Source organism: Sturnira hondurensis, unplaced genomic scaffold, assembly GCF_014824575.4.
Source record: "Sturnira hondurensis isolate 20B ecotype Veracruz unplaced genomic scaffold, ASM1482457v3 Scaffold0023930, whole genome shotgun sequence".
NCBI lineage: Eukaryota > Metazoa > Chordata > Mammalia > Chiroptera > Phyllostomidae > Sturnira > Sturnira hondurensis.
This window is the reverse complement of record NW_028096561.1, coordinates 28,257-49,550: the sequence shown is the minus strand read 5'-3', so window position 1 is coordinate 49,550 and position 21,294 is coordinate 28,257. Positions and strand designations below refer to the sequence as shown.

The window sequence follows — 21,294 nt, the reverse complement described above, 5'->3', positions numbered from 1 at the left end:
TCCTCAGTTTATTAAGCTCAATGTCTAATTGCCTTTGCTCTTATTCTTATTAATAACTAGTTAACTATCAGGGTGATCAAAAGCCAGGCACTTCTGCCTTCTAGGTCAGCTCACGTCCTCCTCCTCTTACTTCTTCTTGATTCTTGAGGACCCAAGGCTTGGAGGCCAGGAGCAGGAAGATGGCCAGGGCTTATCTGAATGAACAAACATTGCCTCCAGATGTATTAGGCATGATATAGAGACTCAGGGAAGCTCGATCCCCACAACAGAGCTTCAGAGATCAGATTGAAGTTTGCGACATGCCCTGGGGCCCTCTCCTCCTCACCCTCCTCACCCCCTGCTCAGGAAAGGCCAACCTTCCCTGTGTTTGTGGGATCAACACCCAGGTCTGCTCGACTTCCCTCTCTCATTACCAGTGACCTGTGATCCTGCTCTTCCCCACCTCTGTCCTCCTCACAGTGTCTGTGGCCTAGGTAGGGCTCACTTACCCACCCTCAGGGGCCAAATTCCTGGGACAGATGGCCACCTCACCAGCCCTAGAAACAAAAACCATGCTGGCTACCAGACTGAGGGGACTGGAGCACCACCAGAGCCACATTCCCCAAGTCCTGGCCACAAGAATAGTGACAGGCCCTCCAGAGTCCCTTGGAGATTCTCTGGCCCTGGGAGACACAGCACAGTGTCCCTGCCTGGGCTCCAGCCTGATGCCGAGGCTGAGCACTACCACTCAGTGTGCGACAGCAGCCTCCCTGGTCACACAGGGCTCCAAGCCAGTGGGGGAGTGAGACCCAAACCCCGAGCGCTCCATCTTCACCCTGCCTGTGGGCACCTCAGAGAGCACCACTTGACGGCCCCGGGGGAAGACAAGGGCGGGGTTCCAGTCGACAGTGGTGTGCACCACTAATAAGAAGAAGGTAAGTGAAAAGAAAGTATACCTGCACAGTTAGCCAATTTCTATAGGCAACACAATGGTGAATATAGTTGTGGCTACATGATCAAACACTCATATAAATTAACAAGTAGTGAAAATGGATTTCAATGTTTAAGTAAGGAAATATATATTTTCTCAGATTTTTAACTGTATTTGGAGTCACTGGATACACAAGCTCAGAGGGTCCGCCTCCCAGACCTGCAGTGGTCGTTCCCCGGGGTGGTCAGCAAGCAGCCTCCCCTTTCCTGGCCTGGGCACCTGCTCTGCCCTCTGACTCGAGGGCGCTTTCCCACTCTGCCCTGGTGATCATCTGCTTTATCCTAGAGATCCAACTTCACTCCATCTTTTTTGAAATATCCATCCCAAAATATTTTTGTTGTTGATTTTAGAAGGGGAGGGAGGGACAGAGATAGAGAGAAGCATTGATATGAGAGAAAACACTGACCGGTTGCCTTTTGTACGTACCCAGACAGGGGATCGAAGCCACAGCCTTTTGGTGGATGGGACAGAGCTCCGGTCACTCGAGCCACCTGGTCAAGGCTACACTCCAAGGTTTTGAATAGGCTTCTTGGCCCCGCACACTCCATGAACAGTGCAACATGTACACGGGGAAATGTCACCCACGTGCTCCTCTTGCACCTGCCACCTCTCCTTTTACATGAATGTTCAGCGTCTGGCACAGCAAAGAAGGTTGGAGCTGTTCGGGTGCAGTGGGTGAAAATGGACGTTTTGAAAAAATACAGTTTTCTGTGGAGACGAATGTTCAAATGTGAGTGCATTACTGTTCCCATGGAGACTTAGAAAGGACCTCTCTCACCTATTGGGAGTAACATCAGTAAAGACCAGTGCAAAAAGACCAGTCTGTGTGGTGTGCGCAGAGGCAACCCAGTGGCTGGAGGAGGAGGACGAGGAGAAGGAGGAAGAGGAGGAGGAGGAGGAGGAGGAGGAGGAGGTGGCCCCTGTGACCAGCAGGGGGAGCAGCGCACCATGTGGCAGTGTGGGTGCTGAGTCAGACACCTGGTAGAGCACTCACTTCGTCTGGAGGAGTTGGGCAAACTGTCCTCACTCATGTGTGACCCTCCTCCCTCTCTGAGACCCCCATTACTCCATGAGTTCCTGGGTGTAGCTCTCACACCTCAGTGCTTCAAATGTGGGTCCTCTCCTCCTCTTCCACTGTGGAGTCTTTGGCCAAATTCAGGGCAGGTTGGAGCTTTTAGAGGATGAGGAGCCAGAATGCATCTCCAAGGAGGAAGTGAGCTTGCAGAAATAGGACTCATCCTTGGACTGAATCTGTCCACAGAACCACAGGAGACAGAGCTCTGAGATGTCACCATCGTGCCCCAGAGCCTTCCTCTCTCAGTGCTTATGTAGAGAGCCTTAGTCACAATTTACAGAGAGGAGCTCCTGGGGCCCCAGAGCACCCGACTTCTCCTCAGTTTCACACGGACCAGGTGCTATGACCCCTGACTTCTGGCTGTCTGTCTCCATGTATTGGTCCCTGGTCAGACAGTCACCACTTTCTGCACCTGAAGTCTCTGCAAGGGGGTTATCCTGGCTCTGAGACAGAGACCCCACCATGGGATGATTTGTGTTCCTGAGGACTCAGCCTGAATGGGAGTCAGGTTGTCACTTCAGACCTGGGGCCATCCCTGAGAGCTCAGAGGGTTCTCTTCACTCCCGGGCACAAGAGCCAATGATTTCCCCCCTTCCTCTTGTTCCGCCCATTGCTCCCCTGCCGCTGACTGTTTCCAGGACTAGGTAGCATTGCTAGCAGGTCACTCACTGGGAGATCGCTGCTGTCACTTCTGCACCAGCACCAGGTGTCTAGAGCCATATGTCATACATTTATCTAGTAATATATAAAACAGACATGCATATGGCTTACATGAATTTGCTGTTGAATTTGTTACATGGTTTTCATGACAAAGGGAGGCAATATGTATATTATGTGTCATTGTATTATTATGGTGTATAATACTACATATTTCTCAGAGTGAAGCCCAACATTTACCTTGGATTAAATGACATTCAGTAACTGCACATGCGCTTCTCATTCTGGTTCCCTTTGTGCACATTTCATTTGGGCGCCTGCATCAGCCCTTGATGTCACTGGTCCATAAGTTCCTGGTGCGTTTCCCACTGTGGCAATTGCTTTAAAAAGAACAGACACATTCTACATCTTTTTAAATGTTACTGAAAACTATGACAAAAATAATTCAGAATCATCCTAGTGACGGTGTGTTTGGTGTTCCAGTGAAAAAGTCCATTCTGTAAAGCAGTTCCACAACATTTTCTACTTTTATGAGAAAACTGATCTATTATTTGTTTTATTTTTGATGTGGCTGGTGTTGCATCGTCCTAGGAAAGTATACATTTTATGTATTTTTAAATCAAGTGTAGAAATCTTTACTTTAAAAACGTTTTTTACACATATGACCAGCAGGTGATGCTGTGGGTCAGCCTTGAGGTCCCCATACAGTTGCTCAGTGAGGACTGTTCACTCCCTGGAGACTGGGCCTGGTGGCCAGGCTTTGTGGTCTCTGAAAAGGACTCAGTAGCTGTTTCCCCTCTGGCCTGGCAGAGTCCCCTGAGCAGAGACCCTGTGTGGTCTCATGGGTATTTTCCCGGAGGGCTCTCCAGGTGGTGAAGCCAACCTCCATGCCCCTTCGTCTGGGCTGTGAGCTGAGCTCCAGAACCAGGGCTCATGGAGGGGCTGGGCAGCCCCTGGATGGAAACACATTTGCATGGACAGCCCCTCCCCTGCCAGAGGGTGGGCAGAAAAGGAGGCCTGGGCAGCCCAGCCCTACTGTGGGCTCAGGGGCTGTGTGCACCATGGGCTGGGCTCCTCTCCTCCTCGTGCTCCTCTCTCACTGCACAGGTAGGGGCAGGCTCAGGAACACAGGTCATTTGTAAACTTGATTCAGAAATCAGAAACCTTAACATGGGTTCATGCCTCTTCACCTATGAGTATTTGTGTCTGCAGGTTCCCTCTCCCAGCCTGTGCTGACTCAGCCGCCCTCTCTCTCTGCATCTCCTGGAGCCACAGCCAGACTCACCTGCACCCTCAGCAGTGGCTTCAGTGTTGGCAGCTACTACATAATCTGGTACCAGCAGAAGCCAGGGAGCCCTCCCCGGTATCTGCTGTACTATTACTCAGACTCAAACAAGCACCAGGGCTCTGGGGTCCCCAGCCGCTTCTCTGGATCCATAGACACCTTGACTAACTCTGGTGTTCTGCACATTACTGGGCTGCAGCTCGAGGATGAGGCTGACTATTACTGTGATACATGGGACGGCAACACCAGGAATAGCACGGTGTTTGAGATGTAGCAGGAAGTGAGACAGAAACCTCCCTTCTGCTCTCCAGTCCCGGTGCAGCTGCCACTGCCAGTGTCTCTGACCGACTGCAGCTCAGCCCTGACTGTGCCCTCAGCTCTTCCCTCCGCGCCTGAGTTTCCTCGGACCAGTAGATCTGACAATGACACGTCTTTTCCTTCCATTTAACCTTTACAACGGGTCTGGCGCATGTGTTGTCACTGTGTTAACTGTTTCACAGACAGACATTCCTTGCTGGGAGAGAACAGTTTTCCACTGGAGACATTTGAGGAGGTCAAGTCAGGTTGATTCCAGCCAAGGCCAGCTCAGGCTGCAGGAGCGACTGGGACAGGATTCTAGTCTGAGTGCTCAAGTCTGAATTGGGTGATGCCAAATCACACATCAGCATAAACCTTACCATGTTGTATGTACCAGCAGTGAGCTATCAGAACGTAAAAATAATCAGCACGGCTGCCGTAGGCTGCTGCCAGTCGAAGTGTGGTCCCAGGTGGCCACTGTGAGTCATGGGCCATGTGGATGCTTCACAGAGCACAGGTGAGCGGGCTGGGACCCAGGGATGCTCAGGGGACTCCGAGAGGCTCCCCAGGGTGCCAGGGCACCTTGTCCAGCATCAGGGTATGGGGTGAAGACTGCGGGTCTCCAGGGTCCCTGACAGTGTGTCCTGCAGCCCCCACCTCCTCCCCACTGACCCCGATACCACAGAGAGTCAGGGAGCTTGGGAGTCTATTTGGCAAAGGTGGTGGTAAGGGAGACACTTACACTGAGCTGCCAATAGTTGGTAAGATGAATGGACATCACCCAACCTACCGATTATCAGCAAGACAATAGGATAGAAGGGAAGAGCCCTCCCCTCCCTACACCTGTAAGAACTGTGGGCTTGAGCAGGAAGGGGAGACAGGCTTTGAGTCCAGAGTCCACCCATCTCCCAGGCCCCACAGAACCTGAATAAACCTTGGTCTTTTGCACCAGCTCCTGTCTCACCAATCTGGCTTTCCTTGGGGCAGGCGCCAGAACCCACTTGTTCCTCGTCAGTACCTATTTGTAACAGTGTACATGTGAAATATTTAAGGGTAATCTGTGAGAAAGTTATAGTGAAAGTTAGAAAACATGGCAAGAAATTTAAACTGAAGTAAATATCCTGGTTTGTGGTTCAAAATTCTCAGTGTGCCTAAGACAACAGTTTTTTTCCAAATGGAAGGAAAAACTAACTGCAAGGTCTCCCAGTACATGGACTGCGGAGGGGGCTGTGGCTGTGAGGCTAGTTCCAGGGCCTAAATCCGGGCTCAGGTTGTCGCCCCCACATCCTGGATTCCCCTTCCCCTCACTGATCACACCTGATGCAGGTGAAGCTCCCTGATGCTCACGCTCCCTTGGGCTTCCTGCCCCAGCTCTGCCCCCTCCCTGCAGTGTGGTCCCGGCCCTGTGCACACAGGCCCCTGCATCTCTCCCTGCTCATCCAGCCTCCTTCAGGGCCTGGGACCCAGGACAGACAGTCAAGGGCGACTGTCCTGGCAGAGGCAGCAGCAGGGAGCGAACACGGTGATTCTGACACATAAAGTTCCTGAAATCTCATCAACGCTCTGAGCCCATGGAAACCACCACAACCTCTGGGAATGTTCGTTCTCAAGGGAGTTAAGCTGGGGACAAAGGAGCAGGGACACCACCTCTCAGTCCCTCGTTATTTATGTCTTCCAGGTTCCTGCCTTAGGCTGTGCTGGCTTGTGCATCCACCATGTAGGGCCAGGTCTCAGGAACAAGGTCACCTATTGCTGAAGCAGCAGCACCACAGACGTGGAGCCGCAGTGTGGCTTGGGGACAGCAGCAGCCCTGGAGTGGGTGACCTGGGACATCTGTCTCAGAGCCTTTTGCGATGGAAACTGTGGCTTCAGGTTTTCCAAGGAAAGCTTCTCACTTGTGTTTTACATCCAGTCCCAGGAAGAGACTGATGTATAGGACTTGATAGAAAATGTTCTCATCAGTCTGTTCTAGCCGTGAGGACTAAGATGCAACTATCCCCCCTCCCTCTGTGGTCCTACCATCTGTGGTCACGTCCCTTCCTCTAATTTCACATTGGAAGTGACTCGGTTGTTCCGTCTATGACCACCCTCTGAGGATCTGAAGACTTTCCCAGCATCTCTGGTTTTGAGGAGAACCGAATCCTTTCTGATTTCACTTCAGCTCAGGAGGGAGGAACCAACCAGAGTCTGACACAAGGGATCCAACAGTCTCATATTGTCTCTGTCAGGAGCCCACAGGTGTGAAGACCTTTCCCATCAGCACCAGCCCTTGTGTCTGGGCTCTGTCTGTCCTCCTGAGGCCACGAGCCGTCCCCGCCCCCCTGGCATCCTGGGCCTGACCCTCTGCTCTGCACACACTGCTCCCCATCAGCACCTGCCCTCAGACTCTGGGCTCCCTGTGAGGATGGGGTCCCTGCAGGCCCAGGAAGACGGGGGTGGCTGCTGTGAGTCTCGGGGATCAGCTCAGCTGGGGGGAGGGCAGGGCCTTGGTGCCTGTGGACCCTCATCCTCACTGCTGTGTGCGCCCTCGTCCTCCAGCTGAGCTGGGATGTCAGTGTGCGGCTTGTCACACAGAGCAGAGGAGATCTGTGACCCTTCGTGTGGCAAATGGAGCTCATTGTCCTCATCACGTTGTCACTCGAGGCCCTTCGTGAGGTGTGTCTGCTTCTTACACATTTCTCAAAGTGAAAGAAAAAGACTCCACCACAGATGTTGGGAATCGAACATGAGAAGGTTCATGACTGTGAAGGTTTGTCATAAACGAAAGACACACACAAGTGGAGATTCATCGTGGGGTGAAAGGAGTACATTTGTTTCAAAGGGAACTTTTTTCGCTATTTATTTTAAAATTGCAGTAGCCTTAAGTAGTAGAAAAACACATGTGACATTTTCCATAAACGTTTAAGTAGCTGCCACTTGCATTAAATTGCTCGTTCTGTAGAAGGAAGTACGGACGTGGGGAAATGAAGAGCACCTGCTTGTGGTACTGACGACTGTGCGTCTTTCATCCAGGGGTGTTGGTCTAAAGCTCACAGGGCAGCTTTGTGGCCCTTGACTCAAGGGCTCTCACGCTGGCTGCTAGCGCAGCCACTGTGACAGGTGTGACCACGGATGCGTCAAATCAGTAACAGAAGCAAGAAAAATATTTGGAAGTGAGGAGTCAACTTAAGTTTAAAGTGATGGAAACTACTATCTGTATGTAGGAGTCTAGAGACTGAATTGATAGTTTATTTAACAATAATTTAAAAATTTCCCATGTACAATAAATAAAAATGCTGTATAATTCTAAAAGTAGTTCATAGTATATGTTAGTCTTTTCCCAATATTAAAAAATCTTTTACTAGATCTTTAGAAAAATAAATACAATATTCAGAAATCAGTAAGAAGTAAATATCCGGGACCACACTGCAGGGATGGGGCAGAGCTGGGGCAGGAAGCCCGAGGGAGCGTGAGCATCAGGGAGCTTCACTTGCAGAAGAAAATTTAAATGTGTTGTGAAATACCTTCTTACACACAAACACAGTAAACTGTCAGCACTGAGCAGGAAGGTTATAGGAGCACTTTTCCTTTTTACGTTGTTACTGATTCAAACTCTTCCCCTTGAGAGGGCGCTTTGGTGGGTGTCAGCAGAGGGGACAGTACAAGTTTCTCACTGTTACTGGGATTGGTGTATAGCAAACTCTACTGACTGACAGCAGGCAGGGTCGCTGCACCTTCTCTGGGCTGGCTTCTCCTCAGGTGTGCTATGTGGTCCCTTCCAGGGCCTTGTGGGTGGTCTGCATTGTCCCAGCTGACTGCCCCCACCCCCATGGTTGAAACATCTGCTTCATGTGCCCTGGAAGAAGCTGCTGAGTCAGGCTGCACTGTGTCCAGGCCCCAATGGCTCCCACACAGGAGCCCCCAAAAGTCACACTGGTGTCCTGGACTCTCAGGGTCCCTAACTGTTCTCTTGTTTCTGGACCTGGTCACTTATTCTTCTGACACCTTTGGACTCCTCTAGGAGGATGGAACAAGAAGGAACAAGGGTGACAGTGGGTTTGAGATTTGCAGGGGTTGCACCCTAAGCCAAGGCACCAGCCCAAGAGGAAAATGAGATGCAAGTCTTCCACTGGAACCCCAGCCAGGTCCATAAACCCACCTCACCCTGTGTCTGACACTAGACCCAGGAGCCTTCCCTACAGTCATTTGTCTCTCAGGATCCAAAGTTCAGAGGCCCTTCTGTGATCCGTGGCCTTTAGTCCAGTCCCATTATCACACTGGAATGTTCTGATGACACCCCAGCCCCATTATGGCCTCGTAGGCCAAGGCTCAGGTGGAAAGTGCTCGTGAGCCTCTGGAGGCTGCACACGTGGTCATCGAGTCCACTTCTGCCCATGGAGGTTTGGGAGGGAATGCTTGGTTCTGGGATGAGGACCTAAGTCATACTGCCTGGTCCCCATCACAGAAATGGTCAAGTCTTTGTCACACGGCAAATATGACTGTGGCCGGTCACTGCTCTGGATTGATACTGGCCTAAGAGTTTGTGTGAGAGACATCACTGCAGTCCTGACCACTGAACAAGGGAGTTGAGGACAGACACAACAGAGAATGCTGAGTAGAGCACAAAATGCCCTGAGGTGACGGGGAGGCCACTAGAGGGGACCCCTGGCCTAGACCTAAGGCAGGGTATATTGGACAGAGAGTCCTGGGGTGCAGAGGTTGTCTCTGATGGGTTCTGGACACCAGGTCACACAATGTTGTGTCTAACTATGGACACTAGAGGGCTCTTGGGTGTTGTTATAAGGAACGGAGGCGGGTGGGGAGGATGGGGGGGGTGATTTGAGCTGCTACCAACCTCCTGGCTCTGCCTAGTGTCCTCCCTCGTCTAACAGCTGTGACTTCCCCCACCCATGGACCTCACACAGCCCCACCCAGCAAACAATGGCCTCCTCAGGCAGAGGTGCCTGGTTTGGGCCCAGGGAGGAATTATACATCTGGGGGTGGGGGGTGCCTCATTTGCATGAGTGGGCCCTCCCTCTCTCAGAGTATGAAGAGGGGAAGGGAGAGGTTTGGGGGAAGCTCTGCTTCAGCTGTGGGGCCACAGAAGACAGGACTCAGGGTTGGTCTCCATCATGGTCTGGTCCCCTCTTCTGCTCACACTCCTGGCTCACTGCACAGGTCACTGGATAAGGGGACAGGGGAAGGATGCTGGGATGGGTTCCTCCTCTTGCCTCTAGACTTCTGATCACCATCTCTGTGTGTCTCCCTCTTCCAGGGTCCTGGGCCCAGTCTGTGCTGACTCAGCCGCCCTCAGTGTCTGGGAACCCAGGACAGACTGTCACCATCTCCTGCACTGGAAGCAGCTCCAACATCGGGAGTTACTATGTGAACTGGTACCAACAGGTTCCAGGAAAACCCCCTAAAACTGTCATCTATAATACTAATAGTCGACCCTCAGGGGTCCCTGATAGATTCTCTGGCTCCAAGTCTGGGACCTCGGGCTCCTTGACCATCACTGGGCTCCAGGCTGAGGATGAGGCTGAATATTACTGCTCAGCATGGGACAATAGTCTCAATGGTCCCACAGTGCTCCAGGCCTGTGGGGAAGTGAGACAAGAACCCCTATGTCATCTGTGAGCTGGGTGAACACTGCAGCCCCTGCTGCTCAGCCTCAGCCTGTGCCCTGTGACTTCTGTCCATTCTCTGGCTTCTGTCCTGGGATCAGGTTTCCCCAGGGACACTTTCTGGGATTGAAGGGTCCTCTCTCCTTTCTGTCCTCAGAGTCACTCACAACAGCCCTTTTCTAGACTAAGTGTCCTAGATAAAACTGAAAGTCTATTTTCCCACAAGGTGGAGACAGTTTACAGCCAGACTGGTTTGTATTCAGTTTTTATTGTGATGTTCAAATAAATAAAACATTGTGTTGGGCCCCTGAACCTACCATGGGGTGTGAGCACTGTGTGTGCTGTGTGTGAAGGATGAGTCAGCCTGTTTGCATCTCATATTATAATGTCCTTTAGTGTAATTACTGCTGACTGCTGTATTGTCTTCTGATTCTCAGTGTAAAATATGTCTATGTCAAAGTACAAAATTATTACAGATTGGTAGTGTCCAGAGGTAACAGATGAAGGAGGTGGCCCATGTGTTCAAAGGGAGTGAAAGGGGACCAACATCCAGTTGTGAAATGAATGGTTCTGGTGACATCATGGACAGCACAGGAGGAGGGCAGAGATGCTGTGAATGTTACTGTGTGAATGCAGCTGAATGTGCAGACTCCAAACATTTGCAACACAAGAAATGATAATATTTGTATATATAGCGACAAATGTCAACTAGACTCACCCTCATGGGAATTTTTTGCTTATATATATCCATATAGGACAATAATGTTGTACCCTTAAAACTAATGTAATATTGTATGTCAATTATACCTCAATAACAATATAAAATAAATGGTAAAAATAAATTCAAATTTTCTTTCCACAGAAAAACGTGTATGTGAATGTTCACAGCTGCTTTGTTAACAGTCTCCCCAACCTGACAGCAACCAACAGGCCGTGTGTGGGTGTGTGTTACAGCTGTGTGTCGACTCACCCACGCTGGGAGTAGTAGTGACATTCTCCAACAAGTGGCCTCTTTTTAAAAGTCGATGTGATTCACATTATGATTCTAATGATGTCACATTTTGGAAGAGGCAACACTCTAGGGAGAGTGTGAGCGTCTGCTGTAAATTTGACTATGTGAAAAATAGGAGGAGCAACAAAATTATTCTATATGGCAATGTAGTGGCACCTAAATGGCACTACAACCTTGTCAAATGCATTGAAAACTGAGAAGCACAATGACAGACCTTCACGTATGCACATGATGTGCAGTTTAGGAGGTCGAGGGTCCTGTGGTGGAGTGTGGAAGGGACAGGAGCCCATCAGTTTCCACTGTGAAGGCATGAGCCACTGCCCTGGGGAGAAGGGGAAGAAAGTTACTGACTGAAGTACCTGTGACAGTGAGGGAGCCTGTCATACTAACAGCAAATGAAACTGCACATAAAACTGTTCTCCAGGTGATAAAGTGGATTCTCAGGGGGTACAGGTCACAGTGCAGGTGTGGCTGTGCTGTGCATTGTTGTAGTGGGTGGGCACCGGTGGGAGCCAGACTGTTGATTCAGGAATGGAAATCGATATTTATCACCAGGGGCAAGAGGAGTGATGCTCCCAGCAGTGACATATTAGAGTTGCTGATAAGAGTATGAAATCAGGTTTGGTTTCATGGACATGTACGATGGCGTATAGAAATATTTACAAATGTGCATGATCCTGCACTAGTTTACTCGTAAATATTTTATTGTCTTGTCCGTTGAGTGGAATTGCAGGTATCCAGTGTGATGAGCCTCCCTTTTCCCAGATATTGGCTTCTAGAACATTCTAAAAAAATAATGATGGCTTCTTAGGAGGAATGACTTTAGAGAGAGTGAGAGAGAGGAAGGGGTTTGGGAGAGAGACATGAAGAAAGGAGAGAGACAGTGAGAGAGACACGCACACAGATGTGGATGCTGTTGTTCCACTTATTTACACATTCATCCGTTGCTTCTTATATGTGCCCTGACCACAGGTGGAACCCGCAACATTGCTTCATCGAGACATGTTCTAACCGACTGACCTACCTGACCAGGACCTGATTTATGTTATAACTGCAAATTTGTACCTTTGAATGTCTTCTCTCATTTCTGTCCCACCTCAGACTCTGGCAACCACTGATTTGTTCTCCATATCTTTTGTTTATTAGGGGTTTGTTGTTGATCAGATTACGCATGTAAGTGAGATCATGTTGTCTGTCTGGCTGTTTGACTTATTTATGTGGCATAATGTCCCCAAGTTTTATTCATGTTGTGTCAAACGACAAAATTCCATTTCTCTCAAAGGCTCATTTATATATTGGTTTAATATTATATATTATATAAGACATGATCTTTAGCCATTCACCCATGAAGGAATACTTGGATGATTTCCACATGTTGGCTATTGTATAATAATGCTGCTCTGAACCTGGGGTTGCACATGTCTTTTACAGATGTTTTAGTTTTCTTCTGATAAACACCCACAAGTGGAATTCTGGATCATAAAGTCGTTCCAGTTTTAGGAATGAAGCCCAAAGTATGATGTGCAACCTGCTGAGCTGCAGAGACCAGCAGGGCTCTTAGGGCTCCAGGCCATGGTGAGGAGTGTGAGCTGCGACCAATAGGGGGCGCTGTGGGACTGTCCTGTGGTCTCTACTCAGCTTCTGAGTTAGGATCCTTTACTCAATGGAGCCTGGGGCTGGGGGAGGGGCAGGAACTCACTGTTACTCTGCAGATGGATCCTCTAGGGCCTGGCAGATCCTCTGAGCAAAGACCTTTGTACTCTCTCAGCAGGTGCTTCCTCCTCAGGCTTTTTCTTTCTTTAATGTTATTTTTCCATTACCATCCAGTCCCCCCAATCACCCCTTCTCCCACAATCACCCTACTGTTGTCCATGTCCATGAGTCCTTTTTCCTTTTTGCTCAGTCCCTCCACCCTCTGACCCTCCCCCCTTAGCTGTCACCTTGGTCTCTAACTAAGAGTCTGTCTCTATTTCCCTTGTGAGTTCAGTTTGTTGCTTGGATTCCACATGTGAGTCATATGGTATTTGTGTTTCTCTGACTGGCTTATTTCACACAGTGTAATATTCTCCAGGTCCATTCCATTTTTTTTCAAAGGGCAAAATTTTCTTCTTTTTAATTGCCAAGTAGTATTCCATTGTGTAAATGTCCCTTAGTTATTTTATACACTTATCTACTGATGGACACTTAGGCTGCCTCCAGGTCTTGGTGAATGTAAATAATGGGGCAATGAACACAGGGGTGTTTATGTTCTTGAAATTAAGGTTAGACATTCATGCAGATATAGTCTGTAAGGCCACCGTACCATGAATGCACCTGATCTCGTCTTATTCCTGTGACTTTTCAAGGGGTGAAGCCAACCTCCATTCCCCTCTGTCTGGGGTGTGAGCTGAGCTCCAGCACCAGACCTCAGGGAGGAGTGGGCAGCCCCTGGATGGACACACATTTGCATGGACAGCCCCTCCCCTGGCAGGAGGTGGGGAGAAAAGGAGGCCTGGGCAGCCCAGCCCCACAGTGAGCTCAGGGGCTGTGTGCACTGTGGCCTGGACTCCTCTCCTCCTCATGTTCCTCTCTCACTACACAGGTAGGGACAGACCTTGAAGAGTCTGCTACCTGAGATTTGTCTTGTCTTGTTCAAAGTACCCTTATGCTGGCCCATGCCCCATCCCTGCTGAGTGTCTGTGTTTGCAGGTTCCCTCTCCCAGCCTGTGCCGACTCAGCGACCCTCTGTCTCTGCATCTCCTGGAGCCACAGCCAGACTCACCTGCACCCTCAGCAGTGGCTTCAGTGTTGGTGGCTATAACATATACTGGTACCAGCAGAATCCAGGGAGCCCTCCCTGGTATCTGCTGAGGTTCTACTCAGACTCAGACAAGCACCAGGGCTCCAGGGTCCCCAGCCGCTTCTCTGGATCCAAAGACACTTCAGCCAACACACGGCTCCTACTCATCTCTGGGCTGCAACCTGAGGACAGGGAGACTATTATTGTGCTGTATATATCATGGCAGTGGGAGCAGCTACAGTTATTCACAGTGGCTCAGATGATGAGGAAGTGAGACGAAAACCCCTGGGCCCGTAGAATTTGGCTTGAGCTTCCCTTTCATTGATGGCCTGTGCAGGGGAGGCTTCTCTGTGGCAACACCTGTCCCTGAGGAGGAAAGTGTACCCCGCAGCTTAGGGCTGTCACCTAAGACAGCAGGGCATCCCAGGAACACACAGCGCATCACAGAGCCTGAGGTCAGAGACCCATAGAGTCTGAAGTAAATCAACAAGAAGAAATATATTTTAAACTAAAAACTCAGTTTGTTCCTTCAGTTGTATGTCCTTTACTGTTCATGTAGAAAACTTCACTTCTCACACTCATGGCCACAAAACCTGAGGGAATTCTTCAGCACAGCAAGAGATTCTCTCAGACACCAGCTTTATTTCCTGCAGTTTATCTCAATCCTAACACTGTCTGCCTGGAGTCAGTGTGAGATGCTCAGGTTAAGGCTTCATCCCACAAGACTGTTCCCACTCAGATGCCAATCACAAACAGGACGTCTACAGACTGGGCCAGTTTCTGTGGGATTTGGCTCCATTGGGAGGTTCCCATGACCCTGACTTTGGGTTTGATTCGTTTGCTAGAGCATCTCATGGAACTCAGGGCAACACTCACTTTACCACATTGTCGGAGACTGGGATGAAGGGTAGAGACGAACAGGCAGATGAAGAGGTGGGTGGGTGATGAGCTCTGGACAGGTACTGAGCACAAATGTCACTGTCCCTGAGAAGCTGGCCTGTGTTACCCTCCTGCTGTGACTTCATTGGTCAAACCAGAAGCTCCACAAGCTCATACATTGTGGAATTGTATGGGGTTTTCATACCATAGACATGGTGAGTTATTGCCTCATCTCTCAGCCCTCCTCTGTTAAGAGAGTGGGAGTAGAGCTGAAAACTCCAACCTTCTAATCCTGGTTGGTCTCTATGGTGACCAAGCCCCATCCAGGAGCCGTCCCAGAGTCACCACTAGGGAGAGGGACACAGTTGCCACCCATGGGCTTTACAAGTGTTTCAGAATTTCTGCTTCAGGAAGTAGGACAGAAATATATATATACATATATATATATATATATATATATGGCTTTATGATTTAATATAACTGCACAAAATATCGAAATGGTCACTCCTCTGGATTTCTAAGAGGAGCATTAGCCATGCCTCCACATTCAGGTCTGCACTGTTCCACTGGAGCCTTGCAGTGACTTTTACAACATAACAGACCAACGTTGAATTCCCATGCAGCACCTGAGATTAGGTCAAATGAAGGCAATTTAAAAGCTCTGTGGAAAGTTCTCCTGCTAAGGCTTAGAGCCTTGTTCTAAGGGCAAGTTTGGGTTAGACTGTGCCAGGTTGCTAAACTGTCACACGCTGGTCACTGAGAATATTGGACTCTGGCTTATACTCTTCCCCACCACCAAAAAAAAGAGAGAAAAACTCACAATCACTTTGGTAACAACCGGGAATTCCCTTCATTTCATAAGCCTCAATTTTGTAAGAATTGTGTAACCAGCTGCTTCCCAGGAGACAAGAGCGAGGGTAATAGTGGGTTTGACTATTACAGTTACACTATTATTTTGTTAATTCAAAGGGACTTTACAAGAAGATGCAAACACGGCCTTTGATAGGGATGTTATGCCTGAACTAGACACCAAGATCACTGATTTGAGGTTTTACATTAATCCCGAGGATTCTCCAACACTCATTATAAACGACAGCATGAGAACCTTTTTGCACAGCAACTCCAAGCTCAGCTCTGCTACTTACCCTTCCAGGGACAGAGCACAAGTATCTTGCAGAGTGTCCATTTCCCAATGCAGAATGTTACAAAGGGCTACGTATTCACACAGAGCAATCACATGCAAAACTTTGTCTGTTTATTTTGGTTTGTTTGCCTGTTCTAATTTTAAGGCAGCTTTTGTTGAGAAGATGTCTCAGTTAGGGCCACGGCTCTCTCAGAGCTGCTAGTCTTGCAGGTCTTCCCTAAAGTAAAGATCTTCAGAATCAGTCCTTTTTGTATGTTTGCATCAGAAGACTGTCATCCAGGACTCAGTGGGGTTGATGGGTGAATTGGTGCTTTGCTGCCCCCTAGAGTCAGGTTAGCAAGGTCTATGCAGTGAAGAGGCCAGGAGCACTTCCAATCCTCACCTTCCAGTAAGGAACCTCCTCCTGCTTCTCCTCAAGGTCCCTGTGAACCAGACAGACCTGCCACCTTGCTTCCTGCCCAGCCCCTCCTGTCCATGTTTGTCTGTGTTTGTGACTCTGCTGTTACTTCCATCCCCACTGCCTGATTTGAGGAGGGTCTTTCTGGTGTCCGAGAGTCTAAGGAAGCCCCCTAATATGCTTCAATCTGGTAGACCGTCACAGGTATCATCACCTGCTCACAGCAGAGAACCATCCAGAAGATGTGGAGGAAGAAGGAAGCTGCCTGAAGTGGGCAGAGCTCCAAGGGCAACATGACTTAGAAACTCCGTGGGTCAAGGCTTCAGACCATCATGGGAGCCCATGCAGGACAGGCCCCACTCCCTTGACCATCTTCCCAGAGACATTCCTCTCTTCTTACCTGGTGAGCTCACACCCAGGGGGCCCCGCTGACTCAGAGTCTGGCAGGAGACCCACGGTCCTGTAGCTGGTGCTGAGGTGTCCGCAGCTGTGATTGCCCCCAGGGGCCGGCAGAGCCGCTGTTCACATGCCCGTGGTGGAACCAGCAGCTGTGGTCTCTGTGGCATAAAATCACCGAGGATCCCTTTCTTCTCACTGGCTCCTTTGACTTTTTCATCTGTGGATTAGCAGAGACAGGTTTTAAATCCCGGCTCGTGTGGTAACCCAGGAGTAAAGGACAAGAACATATTATCACTATAAACGAGAAAATCACCCTGTATGCTAGAAATAGAACTGCAAACCTTTAGAGATGAAAACACAATTCCATCAGGAAATGTGTACAGAATCTCAAGCTGGCAAAACATTCTGAGCTACAACCGCAGTGAAAAACCAGAGACGAATCCATTGTGCTTTACCGGGATGTAAACACTGTGCTCTTTGACGGACAATGTTGACAGAATGGCAACAGCAGCCACAGACCATTTGTCAGTCCTACAGCTGATTTAAATAAAAAAAAAAACCTTTAATGTAGGTCTCTTAGTGCTGAAAAAGTGATTTCAAAAGAAGCACCACAAAGTACAATATGAGGATGGCAAATAAGCACAGGGAGAAATGCTCGGCCTCAGAAAGTGTCAGTGAAGTGCAGATGAAGCCACAGGAGAAGGTACTACACTCCTGAGAGCATCTGAAGGTCCCGTGACAGACCGTGTGGAGCGCAGGCCAGGACGCAGCACAGGTCCCGCTCTCAGGTCCCGCTGGTGGGAGTGAAAGTGATGGAATCGCTTTTCAGGAAGGTCTGGTACCTCCTAAAATGTTACCGACGTGCCTCCTAGCGTGTCCCACTGATGTGAACCAGAGAAAGGTACACACAGGGCACGTGCTTACCCTGGGGCCACACAGAGACATTCAGAGCAGCTTTCCTTCCAGTCACCACAAACCGGAAACGACCCCCATCTCTCAGTGGGCGGTTGTTGAAACGCACTGTGCAACATCCACAGACTGGGCGCTGTTAGCAACAAAAAGACACGGGTATGTGATGTAGCATGGATTCAGTTTTAAAATGCCAGATGAAATATAAAGACAATGAAGTATAATAGTGTATTATTTCAAATTTATGCAATGCTAAAATAGGAAATTGAATGTGGGGAAAATGCCAATCATTGCATGCCTGGGAACTGGGGAGAAAGGTTGAAAAAGAAAGGAATTTCAAATAGTGCGGGTATGTTTGTGACCTTGACAGCTTTCTCTTGATATTGGTGGTGATTTCTCAGGTTTACACAAATGCCAAAGTTATGAAATGGTAAATACTAAACATGTGCAGTTGGTTGCCTGTCAAAAACACCTCCCTAAATGGTTGTGCATTTTTGACGATTACTCATTAGGACAGAGAAGGTGCTTTGCAACCTGGATCCCCTGGGATCCCTCGTATGGCCAGTGCATTGCCATCTGACACTGTGACGCTCAGTCTGCCAGCTTTGACTCAGTGCCTCACCTTCTCATGCATCTGAGTATTTGACGAGCCTGATACACCATCCCAGAAACCTGCCTGTCTTCTGGAAATTCTTTGTTCTCCAGGACGACCCCACTGTGCAGTTTAAGCCCCGATCCCAGCCCCCTCCCCGGGTCTCTGGTTGAAATGGCAGCTCAGGTGTTGCTCCCAGAGCCCTCTGCTCTCTCCCTCCCACAACCTTGGCCACATACAATGGTGGTCCTGATTTCTACATCTCCTTCCCCTCATACTCCAGGAGACCTGTCACTGGAAAAGGTGGTTCGTTTATATCAGAGACCTGGGGCATAGCACAGGCTGTGCCTGGGGTCGTCTAAGGACCCAGAGTGACCAGGTGTTTCCATCCACAGATGAACTCTGAGCAGTGAGTGCAGGGGTGCTGTGGGTCCACCATGGTTGGGCAGTGGGTGCCTCCCGTTGTGGCTTGGGGCCTGTGGTTACTGATGGGGACCCTGCAGCTGCATCCTCACTGGGCTGGGCAGAGCCTCCTGCTCACCGGTCTGTGTAAGGTCCCAGCAGCTGCTTCTGTCCTAGACCCTCCCACGGGGCAAAGCGAGTCTCACCCATCAGCTCCTCTGTCCAATCAGATAGGTTCACACTTGGGTGGTTCTCAGGGTGGAAGAGGTTCATTATCACCGGGGGAAACAAATAAGTGTGAACAGCTCCTCCTCTTCCCAGCCAATGGAGAATATAAAAAGGGCTGGCCCACCTCAGACCTCATCTGGGGCCACAGGAAGCTGTCTACACCATGGCCTGGACTCCTCTCTTGCTCATGCTTCTCTCCCACTGCACAGGTATGGTGAGTCTTCAGATGCCTAGGGTCACCCACCAATCCTCTGTCACCCCTGTGGCTTAGATCCCTAAGTGGCTTAAACTTTATGCCGGCCCCAGCCACCATGAGTGTCTGTGTGTTTGCAGGTTCCCTCTCCCAGCCTGTGCTGACTCAGCCTCCCTCCCTCTCTGCATCCCCGGGAGCCACAGCCAGACTCACCTGCACCCTCAGCAGTGACTTCAGCGTTGGTAGATACAGGATATACTGGTTCCAACAGAACCCAGGGAGCTCTCCCCGGTATCTGCTGAACTACCACACAGACTCAGACAAGCACCAGGGCTCCGGGGTCCCCAGCCGCTTCTCTGGATCCAAAGACACCTCTGCCAATGCAGGGCTCCTGTTCATCTCTGGGCTGCAGCCTAAGGACGAGGCTGACTATTACTGTGGTACAGATCATGGCAGTGGAAGCAGCTACAGTTACTCACAGTGGCTCAGATGAGGAGGAAGTGAGAATAAAACCTCTGGGTCCAGAGCCCTTGGCTCTGAGCCCCATTTACTGTGACGGCTCTCTGATGACACCTGCAGGGGAGGTCCCTTTGTGGTCAGAAATGACCCTGAAGTGGGAAAAGTAACCACTATGATGCCTGTTACCTGAGTCCACTCAGAGTGTCCCAGCAATAGCCTCAGGTGATGGAACAGGGCTCAAATGCCCATCAGCTGGGTAACAGTGATTAGTTAAGACTATTGTCAGCAGTGACCAATAATAATCAGGGCAATCATGTTCATCATAAATCTCATGCCATGAAGTCTGAGTCTTGTGTTAGGAATGATAAGCCCATGGTGATATATTAATACTCACTCCGGTTATAGACAGTTTTCTCTGTGAGTGAACCAGCCAACAGTAAAGGTGGTCACAGCCAGGGCAGATGAGCACTGAGCAGGCCCTGCATGGCGCCCTCCCTGCGCTCCTTTCCTGCTGCTCCCTCCCCCTCCTCCTCTCTCCCTCTGGCTCTTCAGGTCTTAACTCCATCTCCATGTTAGGATTTCAGGAGAAAACCTCCCAAGTTCTCGCTGAAATTTCCATCCCCCAGGGCTCTTTCTGTAGGGAGAAGAAATAGAAAGCAGAGTGGCACCAAATCCCTTCACAATCTCATTCCCACTGGAATCTCCAAACTGTAGTTGCCCACCCCTCCCACCACCTGAGGGAATCTCTTTAACACAACAGTACAATTACTGCTTCTTTCTAAAAATGCACCCAGCCAAACTTGGAGTGTTTGCATATAGAAGCTCTTTTTTTTAAAGATTTTATTTATTTATCTTTAGAGGGGAAGGGAAGGAGAGAAGAAGAGGAACATTGATGTATGGTTGCCCCTCATGAGTCCCCTGCCGGGAACTGGCCCGCAACTCAGGCATGTGCCCTGACTGGGAATCGAACCGCGATCATGTGGTTTGCAGGCCCGTGCTCAATCCACTGAGCCACACCAGCCAGGGCGCATATAGAAGCTCTTGATACAGTTTCCTCATCCAGAATTCCTGGGGCCCCGCATAAGGTCAGTCTTGATACCAAAAAGAAGAGAGCAGTGGCTTCACCTGTCAATGCATGCCACCGTTTCTCCTCCTCAGGACGTTTGTTTCCTAAGCACATCAGGACACTAACTCAACCACACACGGCTTTTACTCAGACTCCCCATGAGGTGAGTCTTAGGCAGTTGTGACCAAATTGTGTGGCAGGTGTAACAATGGCAGCCACAGTGGCTTGAAGAAGAAAAAGTATAGAGATGAGAGACTCTCAGGGAGGGATGTCAGGGGCCCAGAGGCAGGCGAGCACCGAGATCAGTGGACCTGCGGCCTGAGGTGAAGAGAATCCAGGAGGGTGGGGGAGGCAGGAGTCTCAAAAGTCGCTGTGCTGCTTCACGACCACTCGGGTCTGCAATCTCTGTGAGATTATCCCGGGCTCCTACTGCACTGAAAGTGTATCTGGGAAGGAGGCTGGCATAGGCAAGGTCGAGGAGGAAGAGTTTGTGGGGCTCATCTCCTCCCAAACACAGCAATTGGCATGTCTGTTCTTGTGGGAAGAAGCCTTCTTAGTAGCTCAAGTTTCCAGGTGAGTGAAGAGCACCATTGTGGAGCATAGATGTGAGACAAGACACACTGAGAAGCACAGGAAAGATAGTTTCACAACACCTGTCATCCTGTCTGAAGCCAGGGCAGTACAGCTCTAAAAGAGACACCACCTCCTGAGTTGGTGCAGTATTGTGAGCCCCTTGACGTCACTGGGGACCCCGGCAGCAGCCCACATGGACCCCAGGCCAACTCCTGTGTTCCTGCAGGCCTGGCTGCAGGCAACTGTCGTGTTCCCAGAATTTTGACCTGTCTCCAAGGCCCAGGTTACACGTGGGTTTGTAAACCTTAGGTCTGGACCCACACCAGGTCAGCTGCATGGGAGACAGGCCACCACAATTTAGGCTGCAGACCTCCA

At 49.8% G+C, this 21,294-nt stretch overlaps 2 long non-coding RNA genes and 2 gene segments (V, D, J or C); 3 read left to right on the top strand and 1 right to left on the bottom strand.

Moving 5' to 3' along the window:
- Positions 1–316: 316 nt before the first annotated feature.
- LOC118981312 (uncharacterized) lies at positions 317–13,840 on the bottom strand. The gene is made up of 3 exons (XR_005065329.1): positions 13,758–13,840; positions 11,067–11,072; positions 317–326 (listed from the first exon to the last, which is right to left on the bottom strand). It is a non-coding gene; the product is annotated as an uncharacterized LOC118981312 (long non-coding RNA).
- Positions 3,751–4,276, top strand: LOC118981308 (probable non-functional immunoglobulin lambda variable 5-48). The segment is given in 2 exon segments: positions 3,751–3,809; positions 3,915–4,276. Coding segments are annotated over 2 exon segments (393 nt in total).
- LOC118981311 (uncharacterized) lies at positions 9,332–9,673 on the top strand. The gene is made up of 2 exons (XR_005065328.1): positions 9,332–9,441; positions 9,539–9,673. It is a non-coding gene; the product is annotated as an uncharacterized LOC118981311 (long non-coding RNA).
- A 4,929-nt stretch (positions 13,841–18,769) lies between the features above and the next one.
- On the top strand, positions 18,770–19,315 carry LOC118981307 (probable non-functional immunoglobulin lambda variable 5-48). The segment is given in 2 exon segments: positions 18,770–18,837; positions 18,962–19,315. Coding segments are annotated over 2 exon segments (399 nt in total).
- Positions 19,316–21,294: the final 1,979 nt, after the last annotated feature.